Here is a 19,108-nt window from a genome sequence, read left to right as displayed (position 1 = left end):
GAAGTCTATGTGTGTTTTTTTAAAGATTTTTTTCTATATTTATTTTTGAAGGGGGAGGGGCAAAGAGAGAGGGATAGAAAGAATCCCAATCTGACAGCACAGAGCCTGACGCAGGGCTTGAAATCACTAACCATTAGATCATGATCTGAGCTGAGATCAAGAGTTGAATGCTTAACTGACTGAGCCACCCAGGTGCCCCTGAAATCTGTGTTTTAAGTTGGATTCCTGCAGAATAGACTTACATTTGTTTCTTTCAGGTACCTAAGGACACATAGGTAGCATACACATAGTCTGAAGCTTTGGTGGCAACAGGATTGCTTAACCAACTGCTTGTTCCATCATCATGTGGACTGCCAAGAATTTTCCAGCCTGGATTGAGGGAGTACTCATTGTTTCCTTCCCTGTTTGAGCCTACTAGTTTCATACTTGTTCTAAGGGTCTTTCAGTCAAGACACTACTTCTTGGTAAAAATTTCTGTGTTAATTAGGACTCTTTAGTTTCAAATAAAATAATACATATTGAGCTAGTCTAATAACAATAGTAGTAATGTTTAGTGAAAGTTTATTTTGTAGCAGTGCCTGGCACAGGATAGGTACTTACTCTTTGTTGGATGAATGCCACACTGTGCTAAGTATTTTAAATACATTATCTAATTTAATCCTCCTTTTTATAGAAAAGAACATTGTGACATAGAGTGGTTTAGAAATTGCCCAAGATGCGGGGCGCCTGGGTGGCTTAGTCGGTTGAGCGTCCGACTTTCGCTTAGGTCATGATCTCGCGGTTCGTGGGTTCGAGCCCCGCGTCGGGCTCTGTGCTGACTGCCAGCTCGGAGCCTGGAGCCTGTTTCAGTCTGTGACTCCCTCTCTCTCTGACCCTCCCCTGCTCGCGCTGTCTCTCTCTCTCTCCTAGAAATAAATAAAAACATTTAAAAAAAAAAAAAAAAAAAAGAAATTGCCCAAGATGCACAACTGGTAAGCACTGGAGGCAAGATGTGAACCCAAGCCATCTCATTTTTTGGGTGCACTATTAGCAAAAAATAATTTATTATAAGAGTGTTGTTACAGAACCAAGGGCAGAAATTCAAATGAATTGCAGGATGGGCTGGAAGCAGGAGATAGAAAACTATTGGGAATCCAGGCCATACTTTTCCTTTGATTCTCCTCTTTGCTTTTCAGACTAGATGTGGTAACTTTGATAGGCAAAGGGAAAATATTGGCAAAGGGATGCAATAGATAATTTCACTGATTCTAACTTCTGATTTCCCTTGGAAAACCCTAGCAGTGTCCTCAGCTTTGGTGGCCTGGCCAAGCCATTCCATTTTGGGGGCCCTCAAGTTCCTCATTTATAAAACGAATTTTTTTTAACCACGGGATTCCTCAGGTCTCTTCCAGTTCTAAAATTCTAAGATCCTAAGTGAACCTTTTAGGGCAGAAGCTCATTAATAATATATTTGAATGTGTGGGTTTGGGGGGATAGAATAAAGGGAGGTTCTAAGGAGAGAGGGACAGAATAATAGTTTGAGTGGAGCCTCAGTGTTGAATTACTATTTAGAGCTGGTGTCAGGTAAAGGCCTTTGGAGATATATAAATGGAGGACAGAAAAGACTTCTCACCTTGATCAGACCAGAGTATTTTGAATGGTTGAATGGGATCTCTCTAATCTGTGAGCAGTTCTCTCCTTCTCTCTCTCTCTCTCTCTCTCTCTCTCTCCCTCTCTCCCTCTCTCTCCCTCTCTGTATGTGTGTGTGTGTATGTATGTGTATGTGTATGGATAAGCATGTGCACATGTGTGCATGCATGGGTGTGTGCGTGTGGGAAGTAGCCCCCTTGCACAGTGATTTAATCTGGCTTATCTCTTTTCTCAGCTCAGAATTTTCTATAGAGCATTGACCTAGGTTACAGGAAGATGACCATAGGGCAAACCCAAACATTTGAATGGCTCAATGAGCAAGTTGCACATCCATAAAATGAGAGGTTTGGTCTTTGTAACCTCTGAAGTCCTGCCCCATTTTTAGCATTTTATGGTTCTAGGTACTGAGTCAAAAGTGGCTCTCCTCTTCTGGAATGCTCTGTCCTTGGACCAGACATTTGTCTTCATTCCTCTTCTCTATTCATACCTGGCTTCCCAGTTCCTTTGTCTGGGCCCGTTTCTTCCTTGATTTCTCCAAATCCTACTTGCTTTTTAACTCTTTTGTACCCTCTATGCTTTGTTAAATTTTTCTGCATCCCTACTTCCCACCACATTATACCCCTGGTTTCCAGGTCTCCCCTTCTATGTCTGCCCATTCCTATCTGCATCCTGGTTCTTAACTGAAGCTATCTCCCTGGGCTCCTCCGAGGGCCCCCCCTGGGATCCCCTATCACTGGTCCCTCTCACAGAAGCACACCTTTCTCCAAAGCCAAAGGATCAGGTATTCAGTGGCTCAGGTGACAAACCTCCTGTCAAGTTACAGATATTGTTCCCTGAAAGACCACACTACAGTGTCAGTGGCAACTCAGGCTGCCTGCAGTGCTCTGCCCTCATCTGGCTATCCCATACAAGGTGAGAATAAGCAGAACTCACCTCTTACTGGTGCTCACCTGGAAACATGGCTCTGAGCCTCTGGCCCCTGCTGCTGCCGCTGTCCTGTACAGGTAAGAGGAACAGTGAACAGGGTCGGGGATGAAGGGGATGGTTACTGAAAAGAGACTTAAGAATGCACAGATTAACTAGTTTCTATAAAAGATAAAGGAAAATGGTCAGAGACTGGAGCTAAGGGAGAAAACGAGGGTTAAGAAAGTAGGCCAAGACTTACTATAGACCAATTCAATAAAGGGACTTAGCTCACCATTCCCTTCGGCTCATCTTTAGATCCCAGCTAGGACTGGGCTCTGGGGCAGGGCTGAATTGGGTTCTTGGCTCTTCCCCTTTAGTGACCTCTGGTTTCTCTTCTTACAGTGATTCTGGTCCCTACTGGGATTCAGTCCCTGGACCCTGGTCTCTCCCTCCTGAAGTCATTGCTCTCCACAATGGACCAGGCTCCCCAGGGGTCCCTCAGCCGCTCACAGTTCTCTGCATTCCTGGCCAACATTTCTTCTTCCTTTGGGCCTGGGAGAATGGGGGAGGGACCTGTGGGGGAGCCCCCACCTCTCCAGCCCCCTGCCCTCCGCCTCCATGACTTCCTGGTGACACTGAGAGGCAGCCCAGACTGGGAGCCAATGCTAGAGCTACTAGGGGATGTGCTGGCACTGCTGGGACAGGAACAGACTCCCCGGGACTTCCTGGGACACCAGGCAGGTGTTCTGGGCGGACTCGCAGAGGTGCTGCTAGGAGCCTTAGTCCCTGTGGGGCCCCCAGCCCCAACGCGGCCCCCGTGTACCCGTGATGGGCCCTCTGACTGCGTCCTGGTGGCTGACTGGTTGCCTTCTCTGCTGCTGTTGTTAGAGGGTACACGCTGGCAGGCCCTGGTACAGGTGCAGCCCAGTGTGGAACCCACAAATGCCACAGGCCTCGATGGGAGGGAGCCCACTCCCCACTTTTTACAGGGTCTTTTGGGTTTGCTCACCCCAGTAGGGGAGCTGGGCTCTGAGGAGGCTCTTTGGGGAGGTCTGCTGCGCACAGTGGGGGCCCCCCTCTATGCTGCCTTCCAGGAGGGCCTTCTCCGTGTCACTGACTCCCTACAGGATGAGGTCTTTTCCATTCTGGGGCAACCAGAGCCTGATGCCAATGGGCAATGCCAGGGAGGTAAGTGTCACTGGGTCTGGGTCTGGGCTGTGGCAGGGCAAAGAAGGGGTGACATTGGGGTATTCCTCTTCCTTACTCTTTCCCTCCTAGGCAACCTTCAGCAGCTGCTTTTATGGTAAGTAACTCTCTTACCAGGAGAGGAGTTCTGAGGGAGTGGGCCTGGAAAGTCGTCAGCCTCCAGAATGGAGGAGGAGACTGATGGGAGGGTGGTGTTTTGTGGTTTTGGAGCATAACTATCTGGGTTAGTGTCCCAGCTCTATGTTCACCTTGCCAAGTGACCTTGGGGTGGTTACATTCTCATTCTCATGCCTCAATTTTCCTTCTTACAAAATATAGATGATATTAACCACCACAGAGTTGTTGAAAGGGATCGAATGGGTTGATACTGTATGTGTAAGCCACTCAGAACTGTGTCTCACACAGAGTGCGTAATAAATGTTACCTAATAAAGATGGGGTATGGAAAAAAAGGATGAGACTGGATTCTTCCATCCTTTACTGTTTCAGTACAACAATGCCAGAGCACAGGTAGACTTATTCAGTTGCTAGGCAGATTTCCTGATGTGAGACCAACCAAGGGTTATATTTAAGCTACCTAAAAGTGTATGAAGGAGAAAAGAGGGAACCAGGTAGACAGAAGGGACTCCAGCTTGGCTGCTCCTAGATGATTTTGTGCTTTGGCAGGACAGATCTTTCTCCCATTCCTACTCCCCCAGTATTTACACCAGTAACAGTACTCCCAGGGACCTTTTGGAAAAGCCTTTGCTTGCCACCACCACCACCCCCCCCCCCCCCCCCCCCCCCCCCCCCCCCCCCCCCCATACAGGGCTCTGGGCCAGGGTCAGAATGTTCAACTAGAGGAAATGTAAACTGACCAGATGATGCCTGCTCCTCCCTCTACACCCAGGGGCATCCGGCACAACCTTTCCTGGGATGTCCAGGCGCTGGGCTTTCTGTCTGGATTGCCACCCCCACCCCCTGCCCTCCTCCACTGCCTGAGCACGGGTGTGCCTCTGCCCAGGGCTTCCCAGCCCTCAGCCCACATCAGCCCTCGCCAACGGCGAGACATCTCTGTGGAGGCCATCTGCGAGAACAACTCAGGTCCAGCACCACCCTACAGCATTTCCAACTTCTCCATCCACTTGCTCTGCCAGCACATGAAGCCTGCCACCCCGCAGCCCCCTCCCAGCACCATTGCCATCTGCCAGACAGCTGTGTGGTATGCAGTCTCATTGGCACCAGGTGCCCATGGCTGGCTACAGGCCTGCCATGACCAGTTTCCTGATCAGTTCCTGGAGGCATTATGTAGCAACCTCTCCTTTTCAGCTCTGTCTGGCCCCAACCGCCGCCTGGTAAAGCGGCTCTGTGCTGGGCTCCTTCCACCCCCCACCAGCTGTCCTGAAGGTCTGCCTCCTGTTCCCCTCACCCCAGAGATCTTCTGGGGCTGCTTCTTGGAGAATGAGACCCTGTGGGCTGAGCGGCTGTGTGGAGAGGCAGGTCTGCAGGCTGTGCCCCCCAGCAATCAGGCTTGGGTTCAGCATGTGTGCCAGGGGCCTACCCCAGATGCCACTGCCTTCCCACCCTGCCACATTGGACCTTGTGGGGAGCGCTGTCCAGATGGGGGAAGATTCCTGATGATGGTCTGTGCCAATGACACCATGTATGAAGCCTTGGTGCCTTTCTGGCCTTGGCTAGCAGGCCAGTGCAGGATAAGTCGTGGGGGCAATGACACTTGCTTCCTAGAGGGGCTACTGGGCCCTCTTCTGCCCTCTCTGCCACCACTGGGACCATCCCCACTGTGCCTGGCCCCAGCCCCCTTTCTGCTTGGCATGTTATCCCAATTGCCACGCTGTCAGTCCTCTGTTCCGGCCCTTGCCCACTCCACACGCCTACACTATCTCCTGCGCCTGCTGACCTTTCTCCTGGGTCCAGGGGCTGGGGGGACTGAGGCCCAGGGGATGCTGGGTCAGGCCCTGATGCTCTCCAGTCTCCCAGACAACTGCTCCTTCTGGGATGCCTTCCGCCCAGAGGGTCGGCGCAGTGTGCTGCTGACCGTTGGGGAGTACTTGGAACAGGAGGAGCAGCTGACCCCACTGGGCTTTGAACCTCCTGCCAGACCCAGCTCTGGTATAAACAAGATGGAGCTGCTGGCCTGCTTCAGCGTGAGTGATCTGCCAAGGTGAAAGCCGCTGGAACAGAGGGCAGGGCCTCCAAATGAATTCTCTAATACTGAGTGGTAGTAAGTAGTAAAGTATAGTCGTTTAAGCACACAGCTCTGGAGTCAGACAGGCCTGAGTTCACATCTTAGTTCTGTGATCAACATTGGACCAGTTATTTAACCTCTCTGAGCAATATTTTTTTTAACAATAAATGAGAGAAAATAACAGTGTCACTTTTTTAGGGTAGCTGTAAGAATTATATAAGATAATATATGCTGTGGGCCTATGTATATAGCATGACACATAAACATGCAATAAATGTTGTCTCATTATTCTTTCTGATTCTTTTCTTTTCTGCTCTAGAAAGGAAAGATATCAAGTTGGAGGGATCTGACTCTGTCCCTAGAGAGTGAGAATTGGAGGCTGGCTAATATAAGTAGATAAGGCAGAAATGAGAAAACTTTAGGGAAACTGCAAATCAAAAGACTTGGGTTCTGGGTTCAACTATGTCACAAATTAGTGTAGTAGGAAAATAATTTAATTTAGGTTTTCTGGGCTTCTGTTTCTTCTCTGTAGAGTGAAGGGGCTAGAATATATAAATACCATAATTCATTCATTGGGTGCCCCATTATATGTAAGGCACTTTGCTAGGTTATGTTATGTAAAGATTCCTTACTCCATGTTAGGGCCCACCTTTCTCAAGCCCTGTGTCTGGTGAAATGGGATTAGACAGATTCATAGTTTTGGTTTGGATCTACAAGTATTTATTTATTGAGCCAACAATGGACTTGGCATGGAAAAAGGTACAGGAGAAGTTAGAGACATCATGCTGGCCTAAAAGAGTTTAATATCTGATGAGACACACATACTAGCTTTAGATGGACAGACATCTAACAAGTGGACTTGGAATACCTGGGGAAGCTTTAGGAGGACAGAGGAGACAGCTCTTGGCATCTTGTCTGTCTCCCCACCAGCCTGTGCTGTGGGATCTGCTCCAGAGGGAGAAGAGTGTTTGGGCCCTGCAGATTCTAGTGCAGGTAATAGATGGAGGGGCACATGGATGGACTGGGTAACAACTGCAGCCTTAGGTTTCCTGCCCAGTACTGCCCACAGTAACCTCCTACTCCCAGGCATACCTGCATATGCCACCGGAAAATCTCCAGCAGCTGGTACTTTCAGCAGAGAGGGAGTCTGCCCAGGGCTTCCTGACACTCATGCACCGTTCCTGGGCCCAGCTGCAGGTGGGTATAAGGGAGGAGGGAAAAGGGTGGAGGGAGATATCTAGGAATCAAGAGCACCTAGAACCTGGTGTGCAGAGGGCTTGCCCAGTGGAAGGAGGAGCTCGAGAGGAGATGGCAAGGATATTGAGGATCTCAAGAGCAAGCGTCCATTCCTGTGCCCCCACAGGTGCCACCATCTGAGGAGCAAGCCTTGGGTCGCCTGACAGCCTTGTTGCTCCAGCGGTACCCGCACCTCACCTCCCAGCTCTTCATTGACCTGTCACCGCTCATCCCCTTCTTGGCTGTCTCTGACCTGATGCGCTTCCCACCATCCCTGTTGGCCAATGACAGTGTGTAAGGACCCCACACCATTTCTCCTGATCTTGTCAGGGTCAGGTCAAGTCCATCAGCCTAGAGCAGCTTCTTCTTGAAATCTTCTCTGTTAAAATTAGGGAGAGTCTCCTTCTTATCCGTGACAGTGGGACTGTAGAGTGTGGGGGAACAACAGGGCTAAAGGTTAATATCCATTGCTCTCCCCAGCCTGGCTGCCATCCGGGATTACAGCCCAGGAATGAGGGCTGAACAGAAGGAAGCTCTTGCAAAGCGACTGCTGGCCCCTGATCTGTTCGGGGAAGTACCTGCCTGGTCTCAGGAGCTACTGTGGGCAGTGCTGCCCCTGCTCCCCCACCTCCCTCTGGAAAACTTTCTGCAGCTCAGCCCTCACCAGGTATGACATGATTTTCTTAACTTTACTAGCCCATCTTCTCCTAGGTGGGACAGGAGTCAGTAGCATGTCTCCTGGTGAGCTCTTTCCCACAAGTGTCCCACAGTGATCCCAACATGAGCTGACCCTCTTCATCTCAGATCCAGGCCCTGGAGGATAGCTGGCCAGCAGCAGGTCTTGGACCAGGGCATGCCCGGCATGTGCTACGAAGCCTGGTGAACCAGAGTGTCCAGGATGGAGAGGAGCAGGTGCGCAGGTGAGCAGTTGTAGGATCAGTGATCAAGGCCAAATTGGGAGAAAGGTTAGTGCAGCTGCCATGGTGGGTTGGGGGCCTAGGAAGGAAGGGGCAAGAAAGTAGGCAGTGGCCCCAGGCAGTATAGGGCTCCAGGACAGAGGCCTACATATGGTACTCATATTTCCTAGTTTAGCAGTCAGAGTGCCTACTCCATGTACCTACATGATCCCTACCTTAGTGCCAGCTTCAGTGACCACATGAAGGCCAGCTTCGTGCCCTTCTCAGGCTGGGGTCCCTCGCCTGTTTCCTGAGCCCTGAGGAGCTGCAGAGCCTGGTACCCTTGAGTGATCCAATGGGGCCAGTAGAACGGGGGCTGCTGGAATGTGCGGCCAACGGGACCCTCAGCCCACAAGGACGGGTGAGCCCCTTGGCACAGGCCTACAGGAGTCCAGGCTTTCCTTGGGTCTGTGTGAATGACATGCCCAGTCATCTCAACCAAGCTTGAACATAACAGTGCCAGCCCTCCCCCGACCTCTACCACCTCCATTCCCTTTTCCATGGTCATCCTTATCTGTTACCACTTCTTCCTGACCTGATGCCATTTGATCTATGACACCCCAAACATACCCTTTGACATTGTAAACCCTTTCTGTTCCTATCTCATCTTTGGTTCTAAGCCCTAGCCCTGGCCCTGGGAAATCCAGATATGGGATTAGAGAGGAAGTTTAAGGTTCACTTGTCTTTTCTCTCCAGTCCCAAACCTTCTTTGGTTACAGGTGGCATATGAACTTCTGGGGGTGTTGCGCTCATCTGGAGGAGCTGTGCTGAGCCCCCGGGAGCTGCGGGTCTGGGCCCCTCTCTTCCCTCAGCTGGGCCTCCGCTTCCTGCAGGAGCTATCAGAGCCCCAGCTTAGAGCTATGCTTCCTGCCCTGCGAGGCACCAGTGTCACACCAGCCCAGGTGGGCCTGTCTCACTGTCTAGCATCCACCTTCCATGCCCAGGAACCCACTCAAGAGAATGACATTCAGGGATCCACCAGCTTCCCTGGAGCCTCCCTTTTCTCTGCCCCAAGGAGGACTTCCTCATCCCCCTTCCTCAGATCAAGAAGAGCCCAGAGCCACACTAGTCACTGGGGGTGGTATAGAGGGAGCTAGGCCTTTTAGAGGGTAGGTCTTAGGGACCTGCTTAAAACCTGGCTACCAGGACCTGAGAGCTGTTGCTTCCTTTGCCATCCCACCTTAGGCTGTATTACTGCTTGGACGGCTCCTCCCTAGGCATGATGTGAGTAGCAGCAACTTCTCAACATCCCCAGAGGTCCCTGTCCCCCTTTCCTTGGTTCTTACATCTGCCCCTTCTTCCCTCTCAGCTCCTAAGACTGCTGCCTTGCTGTACTGTGATTGTTGTCATTCCAGCCACCCTGCCTCTCTTCTTCAGGACTCTTGTCTCTCTTGCTCCTCAGCTGTCCCTGGAGGAACTCTGCTCCTTGCACCCTCTGCTGCCAGGCCTCAGCTCCCAGACACTCCAGGCCATCCCTAGGCGAGTTCTGGTTGGGGCCTGTTCCTGCCTGGCCCCTGAACTGTCACGCCTCTCAGCCTGCCAGACCGCAGCATTGCTGCAGACCTTTCGGGTATGAGAGTAGCAGGGAAGATGAAACATTCAGGGATGTGGGCTCTGGTTAAGAGGAGGGCATCTTCCCTGCTGCGAGGGAAGTCCTCCCAAACGTCCCCACTTCCTTACACACACACACACACACACACACACACACACACACACACACTGCTGATTCTCATGCAGGTGAAAGACGGCGTTAGAAACATAGGTACAACAGGTGCCAGTGCAGCTGTGTGTATCCCTGGTCAGGTACGTGTGGGATCTCCCAACTAAGCTCCTCTCCATGTCTCAGGGCAGTTTCATATGGCTGGTGCTGCCTCATATACTCCCCTTGCAGTGGCCCTGAGAGTCCAGGTTGACTCTGTTTCCACCAAGGCATTAGCAGCTCTCCCCAGTTCCAGATACAGGACAGCATGACCCACACTGTCCTACAATGTCAAAACCAGAAGGGTCTGAGAAATCTTCCAGGCCAACCACCCTGCTTTCAGATAAAGAGACCAAAGTTCAGGGAGGCTAAGGGACTTCAGTTCATCAGGTGCCTACATAGCAGCAATACTTGACCACATCTGCCTTCATTGTGAGGGCTCTCAGGTGTGTGCTGCTATAGTGGCACATGCCATCCACCCTCACCCTAGCTTTGGTCTCTTCCTACTCCCGTGATTCCCCTCTTGCCTATCACTATTCTGCCACACACATCCCCACCAACAGCCCATCCCCACCACCTGGCCGGACTGCCTGCTTCCCCTGCTCCCACTAAAACTGCTACAGCTGGACTCCACAGCTCTTCTAGCTAACCGAAGGCGCTACCGGGAGCTGCCCTGGTCTGAGCAGCAGGTAATTCTCCCCATTTACCCCAGAACTGTCCTCTATGTTCCACCTCTTTTACCTGACAACCCTACATTGGGCATGTTATCCCCAGCATCCTTTGTAATGTGACTTGCTTTGCTTTATTCCTTCTCCCTCCTCTGTTTTCCTCCATTCTCCATGCCCCTCCATCTCTGAGAGAGAAGTGTGCATTTGGGAGAATAGGAGGCTGGTGGGACCCACAGGGTGGGGAGGGAGGGCTAGGTCCAAAGCATCTTAGGTTCTTGGGCAATATCTCTGCTGGGGGGCTGCTCCTCTTTCTTTCTGTTGTAGGCACAGTTTCTCTGGAAGAAGATGCAGGTGCCCACCAACCTGACACTCAGGAATCTGCAGTGAGTAACTTCTGTTGAGCAGTGAGTTTAAATCAACGAACATTTTTTTGAAGACTTGCGTATGCCAGGCCCCACTTGTTATGCAGTGGGACATGTGGGGATGAATGATGCATAGTCCCAACTTGTGGGCCTTCTCTTGATTCCTCCTCCCTTTACTTTCTTGCCCTCCCACAGCACCATACCTATCCTGACTAGTTTAAGGGATTCAGAAAGCCTAGGTTCAGGTCTCAGCCCTGACACCTGATCACAGCCTTGGGCGTCATTTATCTCTCTAAGCTTCAATTTTTTCTTCTGTGGAATGAAAGTTAAAATAGTACCTACCTCATAGGATGTGGTTATGAAGATTACATGAGGTAAGACATATAAGGTACTTAATACAGTTCCTGGCCCAGTGAAAGCTTCCAGTAGATATTTGCTGTTGTTAAACTTTAATCCAAAGTGACCTCAGAGCTAGTGGCCAAGCAGCAATAAATCACTTTACTTCCACCCACAGTAAAGCAATCATGAGCTTCAGAATCTAAAGATGTAGTGCAAGGCTCAGTTTACCATGTTTCTAATAAAATGATGTTCAGAACATCACTTGATCTCTGTGAATGTTTTATTTTCCTCTCTGATAAACAGTGATGATGTTATGGGGAAGCCAATGAGAATATCTATGGAAAAACATTTCTCAAACTGTAAATTACCATAAAAGAACTCCTGTACTTATGTTGAGAGTATTGATATCAAGGAGCCGACAGACTGGCATGTGTTGAATGAGCATCTACCCACTCACACACTTACAGGGCTCTGGGCACCCTGGCAGGGGGCATGTCATGTGAGTTTCTGCAACAGATCAACTCAATGGCAGACTTCCTTGAAGCAGTGCACATGATCTATCAGCTGCCCACTGGGGTTCGAGGGAGCCTGGTGAGAGGGGTACTTAAGCATCAATGGGAGCAGGGAGGCGGGGACCCTGGGTTCAGAATCCAGCCCCTGTGCTTAGCTCTCTCCTGTTTCCCCATCCTGTACTACAGAGAGCCTGTATCTGGTTGGAGCTACAGCGAAGAATGACAATACCAGAGCCAGAGCTGGCAACCCTGGGGCCAGAACTGAGTGGACTAGACACCAGGCTACTCTTGGATTTACCGTAAGTGCTTCGACTGGAGACACTCGATTCTTAGATGTCTCAACCTGGGGTAGAAGGTCTGCCCTTAGGAAATGCCCTTGCAGTGGTGGTTTTCCATCTGGTGGTTCTCTGACATCAGTTATAGCCCAAAGCAGAGGGTTCTACTCAAAGTTGCTCTATGTATTGACTGGCTCCCAGAACATGGCCCCAACATGGAACAGCTGATGGCGGGCAAAACTATGGTGTGGGCTGCCAAACAATCATAATATAACCTAGGCCACATTAATACAGATAGAGTATCTGAACTGAGGGAGTCAGTAGTCTAACTCTGCCTTAGAGGATGGTAGTCTGCTTAAGCCACCATGTTGTCAGCGTGTTCAGTGGAGCACAGAAAGAGAACGTGTATGAAACACGATGAATGCCTTCAAATATCCCCAAGGCTATCAAATAGAAAACAGACTGGAAACATATGTTTCCTAATGGCTTTATTGGCATCATAAGAACAAGTGAGTACAAGTCAGATTTTTGAAAAATATAAGGAAAACTGATGTAGCAAGTTACCAACATGAGAGCTATTCAAGCCTAGGCTGTATGGTCTCATGGCAGGAATGTTGTAGAACACATTTATGGATAAGGGTTGTGGGAAGAGAAAATTCAGGAATGTAAGGTCCTCTTAACACAGAGATTCTAGGAGTTTATGAGTATCTCTCTTGTGGGCTTCCTTTCTCATTTTACCCCCATCCCTATCTCATTGCCATCTGAACTGTAGGTCAGAGTAGGAAAAGACTGGTGTTAATCTTCCTAGGGATGAGGTGATGGTAAAAGCAGTTGATTCCATCCTTACATTTTTATAGGACTTTCCACAGATTTTGGCTTTTGTGCTATACAGCCTAGTTCCAGTTCCAGAATTGGCAGCCCTAGATAAAATAAACTTCTGAGTCTTGGGCAAAAGGGCTTTTAAAAAGCCATTAAAATCTGTTTAAATTTATTGGTTTTGGAGATAATTTAGAACCCCAAGAACCTAGATAAGTTTCTAGACCATAAGTTGGAAGACCTGAGTTCCTCATCTTTGAAAGAGGTAAAAGAAAAGTACCTGTATTACCCCAAAGTTTTGTCATAAGGATCAAATAAGAGAACACCTAAAAGGGCTTAGTAAACTGTATAGCACTAGGCAAATGAGAGAAGACCTCCCCACGAAAACTAGAGGACGGGTGACCCTGTGGAAAAAAGGACTTGAGAGTAAGATCCCACTGTCTCTGTGAGATGGTTTTCTAATCTATAACATGAGGGGAAATTTTTTAAAGTTTATTTTTATTTGTTTTGAGAGAGAGGTAGAGGGCAAGTGGGGGAGGGGAAGAGAAAGGGAGACAGAATCCCAAGAAGGCTCCACACTGTCAGCACAGAGCCTAATGAGGGGCTCAAACTAATGGACTGTGAGATCATGACCTGAGATGAAGTCAAGAGTCAGATGCTTAACCAACTGAGTCACCTAGGTGCCCCAAATGGGGAGAAATTTTAATGATATTTAATATTTGGGACTTTTGATTCCATGAGATGAGGTAGGACCATTTGTCATTTCCCCTGAGGAAGACAAGAAATGTGTCACTCCTTTTGTTCTCTCCCTTTAAACACTATGAAGGGAATTGTATCTGGGGCAGTTTAATATCAGATCTTGTCCAGGGCCATAGGGTTTTGTCTGATGTTACGTTTGGTCTGGGCAATGTAGCATTCTGTGGTCCCTTCTCAATAGGACTCATTTCTGAGTGCCCCTGTTGTCAAATTTCTATAGGGTCCGGTTGATGGATAGACTGTCCAATGAATCTATTATGTTGGTGGTGGAGTTGGTACGAGGAGCTCCAGAGCAGCTGCTGGCACTGACCCCACTCCACCGGGTGGCCCTGGCAGAGAAGGCACTACAAAACTTGGTAAGAGTCCAACCTACCAGACTCAGAACTGCTGCCTGGACAATTTTTACCTCTCAGACAATGCTCTCTATCTTCTAGGTAGGCCTACCCACACACTTTTGTTGCCAAATAGGTTCTTGTCCAGAAGGCCTTGCCCCCTAGATAATCTCTAGGTTCCATTCCTTGAGAACCTGCTTCATACTTTTTGTCCATATTCCTTGGAATCCAAGAAATGTCTTGGATTTCATCTCCTAGCTTTTCTGCCTGTTCCTATCTCGGCTCATTGTTTGTTTTTTTTTAAATATTTTTATTTATTTCTAGGAGAGAGAGAGAGAGACAGCGTGAGCAGGGGAGGGTCAGAGAGAGAGGGAGTCACAGACTCTGAAATAGGCTCCAGGTTCTGAGCTGGCAGTCAGCACAGAGCCTGACGCGGGGCTTGAACCCACGAACCGCGGGATCATGACCTAAGCGAAAGTCAGACGCTCAACCGACTAAGCCACCCAGGCGCCCCATGGGCTCATTATTTAGGAAAGTAAACAATGGCCGTGAACATGGTAGGGCCTTGAGTTGGGAGCTGGAGGGAGGGAAAATGAAAGGTTATGGTGTCTTGATCAAAGACTCTGGTCCTTTAAGTCAGAGATGCATTGTCCCAAGGCCTGATGCCCCCTCCAGGCTCCAAAGGAGACAACAGTCTCAAGGGAAGTGCTGGAGACATTGGGCCCCTTGGTTGGATTCCTGGGAAGAGAGAGTACACGACGGATCCCCCTACCGATCCTGCTGGGCCATCTCAATCAGCTGCAAGGCTTCTGCCTAGGAGAGCCTTTTGCCATAGAGCTGGGATGGTTCCTGTTGCAGGAGCCTGCTCTCGGGTATGAATTTGGAAACTTCTTACTCTAACTCGCCCTATACCCACCCTCTTAACTATCATCATCAGTGGCAGCTCACTGAATACACTCAAGGTCCCTTGGAGCCCTGAGTCCCCATGTCCTCTTTTCCCCTTCCTTTCCCTCACAGTTCTCTCAGCATCCCAGCCCCTGATCTTCTTCCTGTCCCCCAGGAAGCCAGAGTTGTGGAGCCAGGGAGAAGTAGAGCAAGCTGGACGCCTAGTACTCACTCTGTCTACTGAAGCTATTTCCTTGATCCCCAGGGTAAGGTGAAGGAACAAGGGAGGGAATAATAGCAGAGGGGGATTGGTGAGCTGGTTCTGGGGAGCTAAGGCCAAGAAGGCTGAGGGCAAGGGAGAGGATGTGAAGGTTGAATCTGGGGGAAACTACTAAAAAGAGAGAGGACTTTGAAATTACAGCTGCAGCAGCTGGCCCTCACCTGCCAGGTCTCCCCACCCTCCCTCTACCTTCTCACACAGGAGGCCTTGGGCCAAGAGACCCTGGAGCGGCTTCTAGAGAAGCAGCAGAGCTGGGAGCAGAGCAGAGTTGGACAGCTATGTGGAAAACCACAGCTTGCTCCCAAGAAAGCAGCCTTGGTAGCTGGGATTGTACGGCCCGCTGCAAATCTCCCAGGTGAAACTACCCAAATATTCATTATGTCTATCAGGGTGTATAGGAAAGAGTATCCAGAAACGTAGACAGAAGTCTAGGCTCTAGGTATGCTGTGCCCTTTGAGCAGATTTGCACACTTTCTGCTCTCTGGGCTTGGGTTTTCTCATCTATAAACCACAGTGGTTAGAAGGATGGTTGTCAAGGTCTTTTCTGGTTCTAAGGTTCTGTAGCCCTGGAAATTTATAGCCCATTACATTTTTATTCCAGGATTTCCCTTTCCCTGTTCTCTTATCCGTATTAACAGCTGACCCACTCTAGGCTTGGCTCTATGTTGGAGTATGGACCTGTCTGCTGGGAAGATGCTTAGGATGTAGGAGGAAGATGCTATGGAGCTAGAGACCTGAGTTCTGATCTAGACCTGCCGTTAAATCCCTGGGGAACCCCCTTAGCCTTCCATTTATGTAATGAGGGGATTGTCCTCTTTAGTCACTTGTTCTAATATCTCGAGTCATAATTCTTACACTATAGTAATCCTTTGGCCTATTACTGTCCATATTACTCTATCCTCCAAAGGTTGGAGGGGTCATTCCACCTATAGATATCTCTGTGGGCATAGTTCAATTCTACACTGATGCCCTGTGCCTGCCTTCCCCCTTCAGAACCTGTGCCGAATTGTGCAGATATACGAGGGACATTCCCAGCAGCCTGGTCAGCAACCCAGATTTCAGGGATGGAGCTCTCAGACTTTGAAGACTGCCTGGCATTATTCGCAGGAGACCCAGGACTTGGGCCTGAGGAACTACGGGCAGCGATGGGCAAGGCAAAACAGGTTAGGGATGGAGGGGCCAACATGAGGAAGCTGGTTGGGTGTGGTATGGGACACAAGGGAATGGATAGCTGGGTAAAAAGTGGAGGAAATAAAAGATAAAAGAATAAGAGTGTTTGGATCCTGAGTAGGAAGTCAGAGAGGATGAATGTGGAAGAAAGGAAATTAGTGCAATGGGTAGAGGGAAGAAAGCAGTGGTTATCAAACTTTAGTGTGTATCGAAATTATCTGGGGAGCAGGTTTTTAAAATGCTGATGCCAGGATCCCATGCTAGACTCCCTGAAGAATCTTGTTTTTTTCTTCTGTTTTTTGGGGGGAAGAATCTTCTGAGGACTCTGGGGGATTTGCATTTTAACAGGCATTCCCAGTGAGTCTGGTGCACATAAAATTTAGAACTTATGGACTACTATCTGCTATTCTTCCCTACTGAGTGAGACTAGCATTTTTCAGTAACACTTTAGTCAGAGGAACCTTAATCCAATCCTCTCATTTTACAGTTGAGGAAACTTTTAAAGACCCAGAGAGGCAAGTGATTTGCCTAGAGTTACACAGCTAAGGTCAGAGGCATGACTAAGACCCAGCATTCTGACTCCTAGTTCAGTGCTTTTCTACTCACATTGTTCCTCTCTTTCTCCTAGTTGTGGGGTCCTCCCCGGGGATTCCGTCCTGAGCAGATCCTGCAGCTAGGTCGGCTCTTAACAGGTCTAGGAGAACGGGAACTACAGGAGCTGATCCTAGTGGACTGGGGAGTGCTGAGCACCCTGGGGCAGATAGATGGCTGGAGCTCCATCCAGGTAACACTTTCCATTTTCCTACTACCTTCCAAATATCTGTTCCACATATCTAGGCCTCTAGGTCACCTAATGCCCAAATAACTTTTTTCCTTTCACCCTGCCTGGCCATTCTTTCTATTTTAAAATACCCCCTACTAGGGGGCCTGGGGTGGCTCAGTTGGTTAAGCACCCAACTTTGACTCAGGTCACCATCTCGTGGTTTGTGAGTTTGAGCTCCGCATCAGGCTCTTTGCTGACAGCTCAGAGCCTGGAGCCTGCTTCTACTTCTGTGAACCCCTCTTTCTTTGCCCCTCCCCCACTCATGCTCTGTCTTTCTCTTTCTCTCTCAAAAATAAACATTAAAAAAAAACACCCCCTACTTGTGGCCTTAGGAACTCTGTGATTTATTCACTTTGAGGCCCTGGACACATAAAACTCCCTCCTGCCTGTCTTCCCGAGGCCTTCTCTTTTTTGGATCCTCTCAACCTTCCTCATGGCTATTGGATCATCAGTTGCTAATAATACAAGTATATAATCCAGTAGCACAGTCTCTTCCCTAACCACTTCCTCATCCATGAATTCCTTGTGATTTCTCTCCTTATTCTGTGCCCTCCATCTCCATCCCAGCTTCGGGTTGTGGTCTCCAGTTTCTTGCGGCAGAGTGGCCGGCATGTGAGCCACCTGGACTTCCTTCACCTGACTGCACTGGGTTATACGCTCTGTGGACTTCGGCCAGAGGAGCTACAGCATATCAGCAGTTGGGAATTTAGGTCATTTGTGGAGGGGATGTGTGGGTGATGGTGCTCATGTAAAGGTGGATTCACTGGGGATGGAAGGCTCATGGAGGAGTGGCCCCATGGAGGAAGGGACCTCACTTGAAGCCATCTATACTCCCATCTCATGACCATTGACCCTATCATTGTGGCTGAATATATTCCCTTTCTTCCCACTTTTCCACAGCCAAGCAGCTCTTTTCCTGGGCAATCTACATCTCCAGTGTTCTGAAGAACAACTGGAAGTTCTGGCCCAGCTCCTTGTGCTGCCTGGTGGTTTCGGCCCAGTCAGTAACTGGGGGCCCGAGATCTTCACCGAAATTGGCACAATAGCAGGTAGGGAGGCTAGGCCACTGCAGGTGCTAGCTGTCAGAGGTTGGTTTCCCTACCATGGATGGACTGGGTGGAGGACTGCTCTGGAATTCTTAAGGTGGGAGTCAAAGAAGGCATTTAGGTAAGAGGTTGGAGATGTGTTGGGAAAGGTGTATGGAGGAGAAGTCTATAGGTTTGAAGAGGAGGGAGAAGGCCAGTATGAGACAATGTTTGGATGCCTATACCACTTGCTTCAACAGCGGGGATCCCAGACCTGGCTCTTTCAGCACTGCTGCAGGAACAGATCCAGGGCCTTACCCCTCTTGCTATTTCTGTCATCCCTGCTCCTAAATTTGCTGTAAGTATTAAAGGACCAGGGTCTGAGGTGACCACACAGAGCCAGGGCCCAATAGGGGCTACAATGGATGTAATGATTCCTGCCCCCCACCTCTAGGTGGTGTTCAGCCCTACCCAGCTATCTAGTCTCACAAGTGTTCAGGCTGTGGCTGTCACTCTTGAACAAATGGCCTTTCTGAGTCCTGAGCAGCGACGAGCAGTTGCATGGGCCCAGCATGAGGGGAAGGACATCCCAGAACAGCAGGGTGAGTTCCCAAATGCATAGCTTGCCCCTCCAACTTCTGACCCAGAATCTGACCCCAAACTTGATGCTATCTGGTTCATAGAACACATTCAGGGAGACCTCTGGAGCAAAGGGGACTAGGCAGAGTTTCCATTTATCAATGGTTTCTGGGAAACAGAGTTGTGATATTCCTCCCATTCTCTGTCTCATTATAGGTCGAAGCACAGCCTGGGGCCTTCAGGACTGGTCACAACCCTCCTGGGCCATGGCATTGACCATCTGCTTCCTTGGCAACCTGCTTTGAACCTGTCTCTACAGTTCAAGAGAAAGATTGTTGGGAAAGAAATTTTAATAAAGTGCAAATGGAAATGCATTCTAATTATCCTCAGGAAGCCGATGAGGAATATGGGTAAAATGCTAATGCCTTCCACCCACCTGAGAATCAGTGTTCCTGGCATGCCATATCTGG

At 49.4% G+C, this 19,108-nt stretch overlaps 1 protein-coding gene across 2 annotated transcripts; it reads left to right on the top strand.

Annotated features, from left to right (window-relative positions):
- Positions 1 to 1,764: 1,764 nt before the first annotated feature.
- Positions 1,765 to 19,018, top strand: STRC (stereocilin). 2 transcript variants are annotated; one of them, XM_039232872.1, is made up of 29 exons: positions 1,765 to 2,633; positions 2,938 to 3,723; positions 3,814 to 3,838; positions 4,630 to 5,884; positions 6,856 to 6,918; positions 7,012 to 7,122; positions 7,289 to 7,455; positions 7,642 to 7,828; positions 7,966 to 8,081; positions 8,346 to 8,478; positions 8,837 to 9,019; positions 9,303 to 9,341; positions 9,520 to 9,687; positions 9,855 to 9,920; positions 10,380 to 10,505; positions 10,809 to 10,867; positions 11,653 to 11,776; positions 11,884 to 11,996; positions 13,765 to 13,900; positions 14,552 to 14,748; positions 14,937 to 15,027; positions 15,243 to 15,396; positions 16,035 to 16,204; positions 16,840 to 16,995; positions 17,602 to 17,744; positions 17,935 to 18,083; positions 18,320 to 18,417; positions 18,514 to 18,661; positions 18,855 to 19,018. In XM_039232872.1, exons 1-29 carry the CDS (start codon positions 2,588 to 2,590, stop codon positions 18,941 to 18,943), a joined length of 5,298 nt encoding a protein of 1,765 aa, XP_039088803.1. In that variant the 5' UTR covers positions 1,765 to 2,587; the 3' UTR covers positions 18,944 to 19,018. The 2 variants fall into 2 exon arrangements, with proteins under 2 accessions (XP_039088803.1, XP_039088804.1); XM_039232873.1 differs by lacking the exons at positions 9,520 to 9,687; positions 9,855 to 9,920.
- The last annotated feature ends 90 nt before the right edge of the window (positions 19,019 to 19,108 follow it).

The sequence above is a fragment of the Hyaena hyaena genome, unplaced genomic scaffold (genome assembly GCF_003009895.1).
Source record: "Hyaena hyaena isolate Hyena2069 unplaced genomic scaffold, ASM300989v1 scaffold_70, whole genome shotgun sequence".
Classification (NCBI taxonomy): Eukaryota; Metazoa; Chordata; class Mammalia; order Carnivora; family Hyaenidae; genus Hyaena; species Hyaena hyaena.
The sequence above is the reverse complement of the archived record's forward strand: the minus strand, read 5'-3'. Positions and strand labels throughout refer to the sequence as shown.